The 17,402-nt window shown below is 42.4% G+C and overlaps 1 protein-coding gene across 1 annotated transcript in view; it reads left to right on the plus strand.

The window, feature by feature from the left end:
- TAF3 (TATA-box binding protein associated factor 3) overlaps window positions 1-15,447 on the plus strand; it is a 116,376-nt gene extending 100,929 nt beyond the window's left edge. Inside the window, exons 5-7 of the mRNA XM_068959314.1 lie at window positions 9,648-9,903; window positions 13,629-13,735; window positions 14,478-15,447. Coding sequence (XP_068815415.1) covers window positions 9,648-9,903; window positions 13,629-13,735; window positions 14,478-14,592 — 478 coding nt within the window. The 3' untranslated portion in view covers window positions 14,593-15,447. The remainder of the gene's footprint in view (window positions 1-9,647; window positions 9,904-13,628; window positions 13,736-14,477) is intronic.
- Window positions 15,448-17,402: the final 1,955 nt, after the last annotated feature.

Consider the following 17,402-nt stretch of genomic DNA (forward strand, 5'->3'; position numbering starts at 1 on the left):
AGTTTTGCCCTATGTATTTTTCAAGAATGCATCTCATTTTTATGGTATCCTCTCTGGTGGGTACTCATGGACTTTTGTTTAAGGTCATTCTCTTAAGGATAAAAAAAGACATTGCGAAGAAACTTTTCAACTTTAGGTACAATTTAGCGGAGAGTTAATTCAGACTTCGATAATTTAGTTTGCCGTCTTCATGGCATTAGCGCACAATAGCTGAATAATGGGGTTCATTAAACTCCCTGTGTAGGCACAGTCAAATTGTTTGCCTCTAGCCTTGGCTACGTGTGGCTAGGGAGGAAAGGGTTGGCTTTTTATTGACTTGTCAAGCCATAGGTTTGCATTACCAGCCAAGTAGCTCATGACCCGTTCCATTTATTTCACTGTTTTGTGGTGGGGAAACAGGTAAAGGAATCCTGGTGGAAGCCCCTCCTTCTGCACGTTTTTATGAATAAGAGCAGTGTTTGTAGCAGTTAAGGCACCGTGACCAAATCCTCCAAAAGACGTAATGCAAGCAGCATGGGGCTATTGTGGGACACAGCTGTGGGCGGTGTTAGTTACCCTGCGAGACGTTGCTTATTCAACAGAAAGCTCTGGAGGAGAACTTATTGTGGAATTAAATAGGAGGGAAAAAGTGATACTTCAGGGAGAAAAATGTAGAAGGGTAAACCACTGTTTGGGAAAATTAAACAATAGAGTCCAGGCAGTGAAAGTCTATGTTTACTGCAGTACTAATGGGTATCCCAATTATTTTACAATGCAGCGCTTAGGTGTGAAAGACTCTGTGAACTATGTGTTAATAGAATTAGCCTTCTGGCTGTCGATCCAGCTTTTTACAGTGGAACAGAAAAGAATGGGTAATGGTTAAATCATTTTTGATATGATCGATAGACCACCTAAGTGAGGAGACAGAGGAATGAAAAGTGATCCTGCCCCTCTCCAAGCCTACAGAGGTGTGCTTCAGGAATGCCAGCGATCTTTACTGCTTTCATAAATCTTAGTATGGATCTGTTCACGTGTATTTATACATAGGCACATTTTTCTGTTCTATAGTCTTTAAATTGTAAGAGCTGGAGGACTGGTTTTTAATGCCTTTTTAAAATGCGGAATGCATATGCATTTTAATGAAGATATTGTCTTGGATGTGATTCATATCCCATTCCTGATTGTTCTTTTTGAGTATAACGTATTGGCCCCAATCCTGCAGTAAAATCCCCCTGTGTGGTCTCGTATGTCCTGTTGATTTTGATGGAGGTTCCCCAGCCTCTCCCTTGCTACAGGACTGTAGCTTTTCTGCGAAAAAAGGAGTATCATACCACTTTTGTCAAAATAGGTAAATTTTATTTATATTTCTAGTTTCTTTGAATATTTTCATTTCTTCCTTGAATGTGAGTTATTTCCAACTTCAGGTTTAGTCTTTAACTTTTTCTCTTTTTTTTTTTTTTTTTTTTAATTACAGAAGCCACCCCAACTAATTATTCATCATGTTTATGGTAGGTGGTAGGTTGTGGCAAATTATTTTCATTTTGCTGCTGGCCACATAGGGTGATGACTGCAAAGGGAATCTGTAAAAAGACTTGAGTCATTAGAAAACAAAACAGCTTGCTGTGAGATTCTTTGATTTTGCTGCTTATTGCTCAAGAGTAAAAAATTGTATATTGTATACCACAATTAAAAAAAAAAAGAAAGAAAAACACTTCAGGCAGGTTTAGACACATAACTGCTTCAGCAGAGTGCTTGTGTAAATGGGCATGAGCAGCTGCCCTTTATAGCTCAACAGAAGCTCATCAAAAATATGTGACAAATATGTGTAAAAGCATTGAAGACGGATGGATATTTATTTTAAAAAATAGGTTTGCCTAGGCAGAAGATTACTCCTGTAGAAAGGTACTAATTTGTTCTTGTCTTTGTTGAGTGAGCTTTTTTTTTCATTTTTTGCTGAAGTTTTAAACAAAATGAGTAGCCTACACAGAACCAAGGATGCACGTTGTAGTTTCTGAGAGTTGGACGTGGACAAGAGGGCTGTGGAGTAGAAACCATCAGTAAACATAGCGCAAAAAGGTGGTTCTACCTGAAAGCTCTTGCATTCTAGTACAGTTGTCAGATGAGCAGTTGACCTGATAGCGAACCTCCAAGTTCAGGACTTGACCAGCTTGCTTGGTTCTCACCAGAACATGTCTCACTAGCAAACTGGAAGTTAGTTTTAGAGGTCTCTAAACCCATCCTGGCGTACTTTTCTAGTAGCTTAATGAACTTCTTTATGCTCCCTAGTTCCCATTAAAGAAGGTAGATGTAGGACGGGTTTATCAGCAAGTTTCCAGAACATCCATCTCATGGTATTTGCCAGAACAAATGACAGTAAAGGGCAGTTTGCAATGAACACGTAAGAGAAAGTTTGCAAAGAGCTCATTGGCGTAAACATGTTTTACCAGCTTCTGATTTTGCTGTTAAGAGCTCGGCGCAAGGGGATAAGGCGAGGTGGTTTTCCAGCCTAAGTTCTGAACAGCTTGTTAGCGATGGTAACAGAGAAAAGAAGATGAAAGATAGCAGGACGCCACGCTACCAGCTCAGTTTTGTTTTGTCAGAGGGGCGATGAACCATCCGATGCTGTAGGTCAGGATGGTGAGAAAGAAGGGAGATGAAGAGAGCGATCTGGGAGTCATCAGCAGAAAAGATGTTTGCGGTTATTAGGAGAAAAAGCCTGGGATAAGAGATCCAGAGGGAGGAGGCCAAGGGCAGAGCTCTGTTTCGGTTAAAATAAGGGAAAGATAAACAGTAGGAAACCTGTAATGCAATTGCAAGAGCACACATATTTTTTAAACTGAAGGAGTTAGCTAGCGATGTCTGCTGGACTGAAGTCCTCAGGGATTTGAAAGCAGCCATCTCTGCTTATGAGGAGAGGGGCTTGCAGGAAATGACTGCAGAGTGAATTGTGTAAATAACTCCTTCAAAAGAGATGTTGGGAATCATACTTCTAGGAGAAAAGGACTGTTAGCAAAGAAGTTGCATTTTCAAGGCGAAAGAATGCAGAGGTGAAGTCAGGCCTGTCCAAAGTCAAGCTGAATTAAGTGTTGCAAAGGCTGTTGAGCAAATAAGCAGAGAAGGGAGGAAGGTGGGGAAAGTGGAGACAAGGAGGAGATGAAGGATACTAAAAGTCCGAGCCAAGAACAGAAGGCATCCTTTCCCTCCGTTCCTAGGCTCATTCTCCCCTTTACTGAACACTGAGACGAGATGGATAACGGCAGTAGGTTTCAGGGGGTGAAAATCACTGTAATGGATCAGGAAGCAAAATACAGGGGGCTCGAAACACCCAAATCAGGGAATCGCATACTCTTCCTGCCGGGTTCTAAAAGAACTTGGTCATGAATTTGCAGGCTCAGTGACAGGTATGTTTTAAATTATTTTTATTTTAAACTTCAGGTTTTGTTAAGTCTATTTTTAAGAATGTCGTTATGAAAGAGAAAATAAGGTGCCTGTATTGAAGAAAGGAAGAAAGGGGAAATCGTATGGTAAGTAAGGAAATGACTCAAGGGAAGATAGCAACGGAGAGGTATAAAAGAGCTTATCCAACCAGAGAGGAGGTTACTAGTTAGCATGCTCAAGGGAGTATTTCAGGACTGCTCTGATTTAATTGTTTTATTAACAGTTTTGTCACAGTAAGAGGTAGAACACGATGTCTTCTGTTAACAGTAAGGTTGAAAGGTCATGTCAGCCTGAATAAGGATCTGATGATTGCGGGCAAAGACCTGGATCCCCTTGAGTAGAAGTCATGAAAGTGATATTTAATTCAGTAGCTAAAAAAATACTTTTAAGGCCTTGCATTTGAAGGGCGCTAACAGAAACTTCAGCCACAAGTTTCGAGCTGATCAGTACATAGGTATGTTACTACGGTAGGGGAGGGATCTTTAGTCCATGACAGAAGGACTTGAGTTGTCAGCGTGATACAAGTGTGACTGTAGGATGAATTGCCAGAGGTAGTTTTAGCAGAGATAGTGGAAGCGGCTGGGCCGTCGTACGAGATCCTGTTGGTATTTCATCTGACATGTTATATTCAGTTCTTGAACGCAGCTCGTGTCCAGGAACGGTGAATTTGAACGCAGGTACAGAGAAGGGCTGGTAGCGCTAGGGGCTAGTCTATGTTATGCTAGAAGAAGGGAACAACTTTGCGTGTTTAGTCTAGCATGTGAAGAGGGGAGTATGATTGCTGGCTACAAATACATCAGGCAAGTAAACAGCGTGGAGGGAGAAAGCTATTTAAGCTGAAGAACAATGCTGGCTTGAAAACAAATAAGAATTAATTGGCCGTGAGTGTAGGATGGAAGTTAGAAGTTTCTGTGCCACCAGAGCAGGGAGGTCCTGGGGCAGAGTAATAGCAAGCACGAAAAAAAAAAAAAAAAAGATTAACTGTTTTTAAGGTGAAACTCAATAAACTTGTGAACAGGATTAGATGACACGGTGCCTGTGAGATCACTAGACTCATTTGTCTGGGAAATGATGTGTGCCGTGTTTTGCCATCGTGATAAAAAGAGGAATGGGCTGTTGAACTTCACATATACCATTAAAGGTCAATACACTTCCATGGAAGTTATGGTATAAATATTAGGCCAGACACTGTCCATAACTGGCCAATAGACGATGCCTTACAATTAGTGTTCATAGTTCGTTTTCTTTGGTAGAGAGGAATATCGTGTTGCAGGTGATTTATCACTTTTTTTTTCTCTCTAATCTGAAGGTTAAAGACCTAAGTCTTTTCACCTGGGGAACTGCTAAGGGCTCCACTAGAAGTTCAGTACATTTTGGCATTTTTTACATGGGGGAGGAGTGAAGATCATCTCTGCAAATGTACGAGCTGGTCGCAGTGCATATTTGTGGGACCTGTATTTGCCAATACGACTTGTTTGCGCCGAATAAAATATTCAGCAAGGCATAAGAGATAAAAAATTAAATTTCCCCTTTTAAAAGTAATGTGGGTATTAGCTTACATTAGAGAGATTAAATTACTCTGATTCTCCTCCAGGGTTGGAATAAAATTTTCAAAATCACCTCTAATCTGCGAGGAATCTAAACCATATGAAAATGCTCCTAATTCCTCTAGGTGTTTTTGACACTCTTACCCATCAATCTTAGAGTTTTCTAGTGCAACAATCTCAGCTCTAAGCGTGAGTTTTTGCAGTTAAAACAAAAACCACAAAAGGCAGTCGTACGATTTCAGTTGAAAAAGGAAGTTCTGTCAAGAAGGGAATAGCCATACTGTCATAATAATGTTTGTGGCGGTTGTGCTAGTTTAAATATGCAGTTAATGGTGTCATTTACCTGCGTACCGAGGCCCCTTCGCTCCTGCTTCTTCGTGGCGTGTAAAAATAGGTCATGGGTTCGGAAGGCGATTAGGACTCTTCAAATGCCGTTTCCGATTTAGGCAGAGGACACGTGAAACAGCTCCTAAGGAACTCTACCTCCTAGAAACAAAAATCACCCGACGGTGATTTTTGACTTAACCTTTATAAATACTGATACAGCAATTTTTTGAGCTCATCACCTGGAGCAGTCGTTCAGCTCTGCGGCTCATATCCTACTTTTGAAAAGCCATTTCCTTTGGGCACACGGCTTTTCCCTGTGTTTATATTAAGCAGTCAATGGGGCTTTCAGCCGTAAGGCTCAGAGTGAGATCAAATAAATTGCTTCCACAGATAGGAAGCTATTTCACACCAGTGAGTCTCCTTTTGATCCAGATGGAAGCTGCTATATAGCTCATGCCAGTTGGAGCCGATTATAAACTGACTGACCCATCACGACGCTAAAAATCTTGGTAGAATTTGCACTTTGCTTGCAAGGCGACCCTTCTTGGTTCCCGTCCTGTTCGGTTTGGGTCAGTGGATGTGAACGTAGTGATCGTCCCAGAATAAGGATGGAAATGGGGTTTGCCTAACTCCACCTTTATGAATAAATCTATATTAAACATGTTATTGATACGTGTGTTCAGTTAGAAATACCACAAGGTCCTCTAAGAAATACAGTTGCTGTTAACATCAAAAAAAAAAAAAAATCCCAAGAGAATTTAGGTTGTACCCAACCGGGTGCACAGTGTTCACAATAATTCTGGTTTTTTTGGAAAGGGAGTGGTAGGCTTCAGTTATGATTTATCCTTATTACCACATCTTTTCCAAGGGTTTTCTCACACCCCTTCATTGTGGAGGAGCTATTTTGATTTAAAAACAACTTCAGTTGATTTCTGTCTTTCGGTATAGATTATGCTTGTGATACACTGCCAGGCAGCCTGCAGAGAAGTGTAATTCTTGCCTCAGCGTGTGTTGCTGGTGGTCGACGTTCATTTGTGTTTGATTGCCTCAAAAGCTTTGGTCTTTAGTGATGTAGTTAGGGAGTTTTAACATGCAATCGCTGTTTTTGAAAGTGTACGAAAAGCGCATTTGAGAAAGACGGTAACAAGTTATGTATGATGATGTCCAAATGTACGGTTTGAATCCTAGCCCAGAGCTGGGTGCGGGGAGGATCGAGGCTTTGCTCTAGCGAGCCCTGCTTGCTTGCAGTGCTCTGTGCCTCAGTGTTCTCCTCTACAAAAGAGAGCTCATAAATCTTGTTGTCATTTGCGTGGTGTTTGGATATCAGGTTTCTCTCTAAGTCTGAAGTAACGTTAGTCACGGGACTGCTATTTCCCTTTGATTTCTCCCCACCTCCATGTTGCCATGTGTGCAGCCCCTTCTTCGGGAAGGAGGACAGGCCTAACTACCCTTGCGGAGATTACTCCATCGCCTTTAATGGTGGAGCACAAAGCCATTCATTTCTCCGCTCTGGAGTCAAAAGTCTCTGAACTTCATTAGCCCAAGGGAGTGGTTAGGCCCAAGCGTGCTCCAAAATGCCGATCTCCTGCTTTGATAACAGCTCTAAAATCAAGATCAACAAGCTGCCCTATATACTGCACATGTTCTAATTGCACACTTCAGGCAAACCAGCATATCGATTAGTGTGTGTCGCCCACTAATGAATATTTGTAGTTTTAGAAGATTTCATTCTTGATGCTCCACGTAGTTTCTGCAGTTATTAACAAAGTGACTTGGAAGACCCTGTCCCCAATCAGAACCTCACTTTATCTAGACTGGGAAACTGTATAATTTAATTTAATATGTTAGCTGGGCATGGTCACTCTTATTCAAATTGTGTTAGCTAATACTTCTTTTAAACTGTTTACGCTTTGTGCAAAGTTGTGTTTAAAATCCTATTAGCTAATACATTTCCAAGTCTAGACTAGGCAAGAGTTGACTCCCTGAAGAACTCGTAGCAGGACTTTGTTTACTTGGAGGGGAGGCGGGAAGAGGAGGGAGATGGGGAAAGAAGGGATAATGATGTTGTTTGAAACTATCCAAATCACTCTTACTGTGCCAAATATTTTGCTCTTCTGTCCTTCTCCTCACTTTTATTATTGCCAAGATTTTTTTTTTTTTTTTAGTTCAGAAATAGCTCTCAAGTCGTGAGGGTGACTTTGCAAGTCATGGGAGTATTTGTACCACCTAAGGTACTTAGGAGCCAGGGGTTTCTTTGCAAGCAGTGGAAGGAGCAAAGCACAAAAGAGTAGCTCAGAAGCATCAATGGCAGGGTGGCCAGTCCTTCTGCTCCAGCGAGCTCTCATGAAGATTTTCACTGAGCCAGAAGCACATCGTAGAGATTCAAGAGCCGAAGAGAACCCTTCCTTAGTAAGAGATAACAGTGGCTTTCCAGACATCCCCCAACTAATAGGAGAAAAAGGTCTGGAGTTGGCATGTAGGTTACTCCCAGGATGACCTGATAACTAGACTTCCTTCCTTCTATATGTCGCAAACAGCTTAAGTTAGAAGACCTAGGTTTTGACTCACAGTCTAGCTCCTTCCACTGACACATGGAAGGAGCCTGAGCTCCTGGCTTACATGTCTGAAGTGACTGCTTAAACATCGAGTGACACAAATATCTTCACAGTGTTGCTGATGTCAAGGAAATAACCTAACAGCTCGTAGATTCTGCTTGGAGTTTCTAAGCCACCTTGGTTTTATCTCTTTGTCCTATCACTTGCTTGTCATCGTTCTGATTTAGTAGCGCAAATAGCATATCTTGGGAGAAGAACACTGTGTTGTTTCAGTCAGGCACTACATGCTATATAATTGCAAGTCTTTCTTAAATGATGGCTTGGATTATTGACGTGAAATGCAGACAGTATCTCTGACTGTAGTGATACTGTCTTTTGAATATCACGAGAGCGGCAGTAAACTTTAGGGCAGTCTTGTAAATGGCAGTCCATTCTGACAACAAATAGTGCTCGATTCCCTTTTAAACGAACATATTTCTGTTAACGTCGTGCAACAGCTAATTTACAGAGTGGTAGCAGAATGTTGTTTTTTAATAGAGGACGTGGTCCCAGTTTGTGCTAGGGCAAATATTAAGCGGTGGTCTACCATGGTTTCTCAACATTACCAAGAAAATCAGTGTGCAAAAAGGCTCCATATTATTCTAGGTTTCTGCAAGGCTTCAGCTTTTTCCGTGTTTCGAAGGTTCCTTGAAGTTCAATGCAGAGCTCCTACTTAGCGCAGCAGAGCTGGACTTTCCTCTGCTGTTTCTCCATTGTTCCAATTTAGTTTTCATTGTGGTTTTCCTACTGATGCTCCCTTTCTGTTTTCTTAAGATGTCCTACCCTCTGGAATGTCTAACCTTTCCTTAAATCTCCTTCTTCCTACAGTCCCTGTCACAAACCAATTGTACTCCCACAGTTACCATGTGCAATATAAATAAGTTAATTACATGATTTACCAAAATATGGCCAAACAAATAGTCCTGTCCTGTGTTTTGTTTTGAGGACTTTTGTTTTGGTTTCCGAAAAGTCCTTTCCCTTCTCTTTATGTTTCTAACCTAGAGCCTTATAGGAAGGGCTTTGTCTGTCTCATCTGTTAAATTGCATGCACATCAATAGTACAATATATCAACATTAGTTAATAAATATCAGGTCCTCTATGTATCCCCCTTCCCGGGCAAGATTGTTCTATACTGGGTATTTACTAGAGCTACATCCTGTCTACTTCAGCTACTCGAGTAAGTAGCAATATTTTAACTGCTGAGTGTATAGTGTGCGTCATTTATTTGTCCTGACTAGATCCACTGCTGATTTCATAAACATTTGAGGAAAGAAATACCAAACTAGCAAATATTTGGAGAACCCCCTAATGTAGAGTCTTAAGAGGATGATATCGTCTCTCAGTTTGAAGATTAAAATCAGTGCTGTTCACAGCTGATTAACTTTCCTTTCTAATATTTCCCACAAATTGAGCTAATGTAATAAAACTTAACGAAACAAGGTTTAGTAAAGCCACTGAGAATATTTATATGACAGCGAGCTATAAAGTAGTTCAGGCTGTCCTGTCATTCACTTTGTGATGGCTCTTTGCTTTACCCTGTCCAGTCGTCAGGGTCTGTCAGTGGATAAGTGTAGCAATGAAAACAGTCCTTGTGCTGGGTTGAAACAACCTCTTTGCTGACTTCAAGGTGATGTGAATTAGCCAACATTAGATTCATGCGAATGAGGTATAAAGGCACTATATTGTCTTTAAATCTGCTCAGTAACCGATCGTTTCTTTCTTTCCCATCACGTCTCACGATTCTCATTTTTGGTCCTGCAGAGTCATCAGCAAAGTGGTGCCAGCCCCAGAAGCTAAACCGTCTACTCCCGCGGGTCGGCCCAAAACGCCTCCGCCTGTGCCGTCACCGATACCAGCGCCCGTCCATGTCACCCCTCCTCCGGCTCCGGCTCCTCCGCCACCGCAAGCTACTGTCTCACCGGTCCTGATTCCTCCACCATCTCCAGCCGTCTCTGCGGCAGGAGGCTCCAAAGCACCAGTGAGGAGTGTGGTAACAGAGACCGTCAGTACTTACGTGGTAGGTAACCCATGCTTCAGTGCGTTGACTTAATGCCAGTGACAGTAATCTCTCAAATTGTCATGCTTCGTGGTGACTCAAACTGATGGTACCTGTACATGCAGTGTTGCCCTCTGTTAGGCTGCTCTTTATCCAGCCCTTGCTTCCGTGCACCTGTTTCGAGGAGTTAATGACTTATTTTACAAAATTTGACTTGGGCTGACGTCTCTTGTGTCTTCCCGGTCCAAAGTTTAAGTTTCTTCTGACAAGTCCGGAAATACCCCATTTAGTATTTTCTACTAACTGAGCAAGAGCATAATTTTTTTTTTAGAGGAGGAGAAATTTTTTAGAAGCTTTTTAAAGGGCTGAATTGAAATCTCACATGTCAAACTTGCCATAGATTTTGCAGTCAGCCAGGGGAAGTATAAAACCCTCACACAACATCAAGAATTTGGCTTAGCCCTCATTTGAAACGCGTACAGTACATAGTGATTTTCTCAACATACAGAAATTCCAAATATTTGTGCGTCTCAGAACAGTCTGTATATAATTCATTAGTCCATTCAACATTTGCTCTGATCTTAGCCTCTCTCCGGTGACATTAAATCTTCTTCATTCCTTTAGAAAAGTCTCCCATCCAACATGATACGGGAACTGCATTCGTGGACACAACTCTGCCCAGTATGAGGATTGTTGTGCTACTGAAAATTCCTGCTTTAGATGCAATGTAAAATGGGAAGTCCTGACCATTCCTAGTCATTAAAGAGCAGCAGATAACATTCACAATAGTAGCACTATTGTTATCCTCCCTGTCCTGGCTAAATTCCAGCTTGAGTGGTGGCACCCTGCTTATCTATAGATACCTAGTAGGTACCAGTTTAAAACTCTCACCACTTAAAACACCTGAAAACCTGTTTTTTATTGCAGTTTCCTGTACTTTAATTGCAACCTACACATGATTTTTTTTTTAATTCCTGTTTTTCATAAGGATTGCTAGTGTAAATCTACCCTGCCATTTCAAATGGAAAAGGTTCTCTTCACTGCTTGACTTAAACTGTTGTATTATGTTACTGGTCTCTATTTAAACAGCTGCTACATTTCACTCCAGAGTTAGTTACAGTACTGGCCTACCTCTCATAGACTGTGCATATCTTCAGGGTGAAGGATACACACCTTCACTGTCTTTATCACACACATAAATGTAGTGTCGCTCTAACGTCTTAAGGCAGCGTCCAGAAGCTTTGAAATTCACTCTAGGAGAGAAAAAAAAAATCAAAATATTGTACTGTATCCATGCTTTTTTTCAGTAAGCACTACATGCAAAAAATGTAAAGATAACATTAATTTAAAGAAAGGAAACCTCAAACTTTTTTAAGCCTGGTACTTCGAGTGGTAACGCTGTTAGTACCTTATGGAGAATTCAGAGGATACTAGTTACACAGGGTCCAGGTTACTTCTTGTTGGTTTTACAGCGTTACCGTCGAAACCAGGGCTTTGCTGTGTTAGGGTCCAAGTGTGCAAGCAGGGGGAGAGACTCCTCATGTGAGGCGTTCATAAGTCAAAAGCTGAGAGAATGGGAGAAAGGGAATGATTAGTAATTATTAGCCCCTTGTATGAAGGGAATCCAAGACAGAGAATGACGAAATGGTTTCCCCAAGGTCACGCGGGAAAGCTCTTCTAGAGGTACGACTGGAGCCCGCCTGGCAGAAGTACACAACTGCCTTCTTCAGGGAAGGAGAGAAGGATGCTCTGTAGTCAAAGAAAAGTGATGTTATAGTTAAAGATACGATGTGGACTCTCCCTGTAAGATAGCATCTGAGTTAAGTGTATTCTGATCATTAACACTAAGTGATTAATATTAAAATAGCATTCGGAGTTCACATACTGTCCCGCCTTCCGCAACCTTCCGTGTTTAAGGAATGAGAAGTTTCGCAATGTGTTTAACGTCCTCATTCAGCGGCCCAGGTTCGTGTTTAACAAACACTGAGCGGTTGCACTCATTATAGGCCACCCTCTCCAGCCTGTGATCTTCTGAAAGCTTGAGACGGGCATTCTGCAGGGGAACATCCCTCCTGAAAACTTAACTTTGGGAAAGTTAGGATATCCGTCTTCTGACGGAGAACTATCAGGTAGCGTTGCCAACAGGAGCCACTACTGGTGCCAAAAACGGCCGAATTCCCAGATGGGAAGCCTGCAAAGTATCCGTGTCCAGGCTGGAAGGACAACGCGGGTGCTACCTGGCGTCTGCCAGCCAGGTTGCTCAAGCAGGTTATAGTCGGCTGTGACTGGCGCTGTGACGGACCACGGCTTTGCGTCTGTGCAGCGGCGTGGCGCCGGGTAGCGCTCTTCCCTAGCGGGATTCCCCCACCAAAAATTACCTTGGCCCTTTTTGCGTCGGGCTCAGACAAGCAGCGAACCTGTGGAGCAGCTCCCAACTTAAAATGACTTTGCAGATGTGAGATTAGATTTGTAGATAGGAACGATCATTACAAGCAGTGAGCTTTAAAATCGAGTTCGTTGCATGACGTTGCCTGCTCCATTTCACTGTGGCGAAGGGATTGTTCCCTGCTTAATATTGTCCTGGGCTTCGTATTATCTCGTTTTAAATCACAAAAAAATATCAGGGCTTTAGGAAGAGCCTGTCAAGGCTGACGTGCTGGTTGCAACTCTGGTATGTTCTTACTGATTTTTCTGGAAGTCATGTAAGGTGTATGGACCACCGTGTAGCAGCTTTTTTTGTTTGAGAGTATTTGAGGGTTTTCTTCTGCTTTTTAACATCATTTTTCTAAGCTGCACATACAGCAAAAAGTTACTGTTTCAGATAACGTGGGCTACGTAAACGCATTAATGCACAAAAGTTGAAGAGAAAATGATGCGTATCCTGGCGATTCAGTGTTAATGTGCAAGGCTTCATATATGAGTGATGAAATCAGGGTCATACCCCAGGCGTTTTGTAGTTTGTATTGTTAATTGCACTTCTTTAGATGGATTTAGTGACATTTTTCATGTATATTTAACCGAAGAACTGTTACAGGAAATAGTTGAAATTTCAAAATATAAATACAGCTCTAGCAGGACAGAAAAATGAAAAAAAAAAAAAATCATAAAGCCTGGAATATGATAAAAAGCAGTAAGCAGCTGCTTAATACTGTAAATGATCTGCCTGTCTTGTTTGGTTTACCCTTTAGTAAATTGTGCTGTGACATAAATGTCATAGGGGGAATGGAAAGTTACTCAGTAACAACTTTTTTTTATATCCTGATCTTATCAGCTAGCTGAGTTGAAGAGTTTGGCTAATAAGTAATAAAGCAATACATGCACATTGCGCTGTATATTTTACATGCCTGTAAGACTGTTAATCTTATGCGGCGGCTGCCGCTGCTCGTTCTCCCCATCAGCAGCGCAGAATTTGCAGAGTCCGTCCCCTGATGGCGATAGTGTAGGCAGAGAAGGAATTGTGCTCTTAAGCCCTGGCCCCGCTATACGTGAACGAATAGTCTTAGGTCGGGTGGTGTAACTGGCTTTCCTGGTCTACAAGGCCATATAGGAAAAGGCTTGCTTTTGCCATCAAATAGGAAAAACGATTAAAACAACGCGAAGCTCTCGCGGTCGGAGAATCCGCGCGTGAGAGCGATGCTCGCTGAACAGCTCCGGCAGGCGAACGAGCGGCGCGGCTCGCCTGAAACGGCGATTTTGCTGCCTGCGCGGCTCTTAAAACCGGCTAACTTTGCTTTCCTTTGCGCCAGATCCGCGATGAGTGGGGTAACCAGATCTGGATCTGTCCTGGCTGTAACAAGCCAGATGATGGCAGTCCGATGATAGGTTGTGACGACTGCGATGACTGGTATCACTGGTAAGTGGCTCTCACCCATCCCGTCCTGCGGTTCCCTTGCAGATTGCGCCTGCGTTATAAAACCCCCTTTTCTGATCGTGAAGCTGGGAGTATTTAGATGGCTCTGCTGCGTCCCGTGTACTGATCTGGAAGATAATTTTCTCTCCGTTTCCCTGGAATTTTGAAAAAATAGGTTTTAAGCTGTAGCAGAGTCTTATTTTTGATTAATGGGAATGGGCGATAGCAGTTGCTTTTGAAACTACTGGGAAATATTCTGGTAATGTTGCGGGAACTACAGGGTTATGAGTATAGCGTATACAGCTAGGCATTTCAAGTTACAAAGCACTATATGAAAAGTAATAAAAACATCTGCTCTTAGAAAGGGGTGGGGGAAAGTGAATCACTTTTTAGGCATTTTTTTTAAACTGCTACATAAAAACGTAAGGAGATGCAGCTGTATTAAAGAAGCATTTGGAGTTATTTTAAATCTAGACTATTACACCGTAAAGCATGGACATATCTTTTATTAAAATAATATTTTTATCCAAGTGTCCTTTTAATATATTTTTTGTTTCCCAAAAAAAAAAAAAGCAGGAGTTTTCTTATGTTTCCATGCTATCATTACACTCATGAATTTGGAGAGGGGAGTGAGAGGCCAAATCCTGTCTTTCACTGCAAAGTTTAGTTCATTTGGAATAAGGAATGACAGGGACATTACTCCGCCGAGGTCATACGATTTTTTTTTTTTTTTCATCTTTCCCAGGCCTTGCGTTGGGATTACGACTGCACCCCCGGAAGAGATGCAGTGGTTCTGTTCAAAGTGTGCCAACAAAAAGAAAGATAAAAAACACAAGAAGAGGAAGCACCGAGCGCACTGAAGGCTTTGGGGCAGGTTGAAGTCGTAGAGTCACGCCAGCGCTTCTGCCCCGACGCCTTTGCGGAGGGACCCAGGGTGCTCGTGCCTCATCGTCCGCCGTCGAGCGTTGCGGAGCGTGACCCTGGAGTGAGTCAGGAACAGGCATCCGCTTTCGACTGTTGCGTTTCTCCGGCTGTACGGGCCCGGTGGGTTGGATTTTGGTGCACGTTGATGCTGTCTTTCAGCGAGCGAGGGACATTTGCACCGAGTGACACGAAGACTTCCAGAGTTAATGGTACCGCTGCCTCTCCTGTGGCTCCGCAGCAGCAAAGATGAATGTTGTAAATACAGATAGCTGTTCTATTCTTTTCTGAGTTGTTCTTAAGCCCTCCTGAACCTTTGTAGCAAGGTGCTGAGAGGAGAAGAAAATGTAAATGGCAGGAAATCGTAAGCCGAGGAGACCTTCTGGAGTGATTTCTGTAGTCTGGATACAGTTCAGCCTCTACTCCTGCTGAGCCAGATAATCATAACGTAAAAGGGGGGGGGGGGGAGGGGAAAGTGGCTGGTAAATATTTTTGTGACAAGAATATATGAAGCTTTTTTCCTTGATTTTTAGTACTAACATAAAATAAACATGTTCAAGCTTTTGTGATATATCTTCTATTTTTAAAAAAACAAAAAAAAGTTTCTATTGTGTCAATTTTTTTCTTCCGTGTGAATTTCTTTCGGTGGACCTGTAATATATTTTATACTTTGGTTTTGTTTTTTAGTCTTTTGTCGATGTATCTTGTCATTGCTTGTACATTTCATTGGTGTGTAAAAACACTTCACATCATTAAAAAGGTTTTCACACGTGTAAATACCTGCTATTTATAAAGTACTTTTTCTTGTATTGTTTTCTAGGGCTGGCGGATTTTTGTTTGTTTGAGAATACAAACCTAGCAGCTATTAAAAGCCCGGGTGACACATGTTTGTCCTTGCGGCTTCAAGGGCTTGGCTGAATCTGCCCTGGTGGCACGCACACAAGAAGTCAACCAGCACCATACTTAGGCCTCCGTTTGGATCCTTACACACGTGGTAACTTCTTAAGAAGTGAGTAATGCTATTGCCTTCAAGGAGCCTGTTCCCACACTTCGTTGTGCGTGTGCTTAAACGCCTGCTGAACGGAGAGCGTAGGCCAAGGGGCTCTGCCCTTGCAATGGGAGCGACAACGTGTGAAGCTGTAGCTGGGAGCCGATCAGGTTTTTTTATTATTATTATTACAATTTTTTTATTTATTTATTTATGTTAATTTTTTTTTTTTTTTGCAAGTGGTCGCAAGTTTGCCAAAACGATTGTACTCATTTTTAGATGATGGAGATGCAGCGGGCCATTAGGGCCAGAGGACGCGTTACCTGTTCGGTGTATCGACTTGTAAAGACCGGTGAAGGGAATTAGGAAACACCCGTTGTGTTCCCCATTTTAAATGAAGGGGGGCAAATGGCAGGCTGCCACACAAAAAAATTAAGACCGTGTTCGATACTGTCATGCAGGGGGTCTTAGGGCTAAGTAAGATACAAGAAAGAGTTTGAAACGCTCCACTTTATGTTTCAGAAGCGGTAGGGCACGTTTAGACTTCGTCGTCTAGTTTGGGGATATTTCTGCTGCAAGCTGCACGGTGACAAACGTCTGAGGTTTTAGAATACAGCCCTTTAACCAGCTGCACAGATATTAAGAGTTATTTTGTAAACGCATCTAAATTGATATTAATGAGGATGAATTAGTCATGTTTTTAAAAACATCAGTCTCCTAGTGAGGGAAATGAGGCTTTGCTGATACAACTGTTAAAGTGCAAATCAGTGGAGAGATACGGATGAAATTGGTTTATTAAAAGTGAGCTCTTACCTTTCGTTGTTCAATGCCACCTCGTTTATATTCTGTCCCTACTAATTACCAGTCCGCACGTTAGTCAAGAAAGTTCTTGGTTTTGCATTTGTGGTTTGGATTGTTGAAATGTTTCAAGCCTGATTCTTGTTTTTCTCCTGTCTGTAATATGCACACATACAAAAAATACACAGCCTCCGATCATTTCTGGTTGCAATAATAAAGAACTAGCTTTTGGCAAGCCGTTTCGCCGTTTCCTCCTCTGCTTTAGTTCATCAGAGCTTCTCACAGTTAATCAGCGGAATTATTCAAGATCCAACGGAAGGGCGTCGCTTCTGCCGTTTCGGCCGCGTTTCAGGTATTTCTGTGAATGCTTGTCTGTCGTGGCAGTCACATCGGTCTCCTAGCCCGGGTTTTATGAGTTTATAAATGACCTTGGTGGTAATAAAACCAAAGAATCATTTTCAGGAGGCTTGTGCGGCTCAGGGGATTAGTAACCGGAGAAGGGGCCTTTCACCTCCGGGTCACGAGTTCGAAGCCGGCCTTGGTCAGCAGCCGTGAAGAGCCTGACTCTCCTTTCGCTTACGCCGGGGTATATCGGGAATCGATGGCATAAAGGAACAATCAGCTTCCAAAAACATTACCGTCAGCCCACCACCGAGTGGCCGTCGCGAAGTACCCCTACCTTGGGGTGCATCGTGCCACCCGCCACTCAGGAAAAAAGTTCAAGACGTTTCTACTGGAAAGCATAACCGAGTGGGTTATGTTTCCTTTCCATTTGTTACAACTTTGCCCGAGTTAGGGCTGTTCCCTTTCTTGGCTGCTTGATTTTGTGTTTGACCCCTTTTTGGTCCTGCAAACTGATTGATGATTTGATTGTTGGCCTCCTGCTGCTGCCACCGCCGGCAGTCTTTTTCCAAGAGAGAAGAGGAGAACTTGGCAGTTTTAAAAGTTTGCTTGCTCATGTTT

This window comes from Struthio camelus, chromosome 1 (genome assembly GCF_040807025.1).
Source record: "Struthio camelus isolate bStrCam1 chromosome 1, bStrCam1.hap1, whole genome shotgun sequence".
In the NCBI taxonomy this organism is placed as follows: Eukaryota; Metazoa; Chordata; class Aves; order Struthioniformes; family Struthionidae; genus Struthio; species Struthio camelus.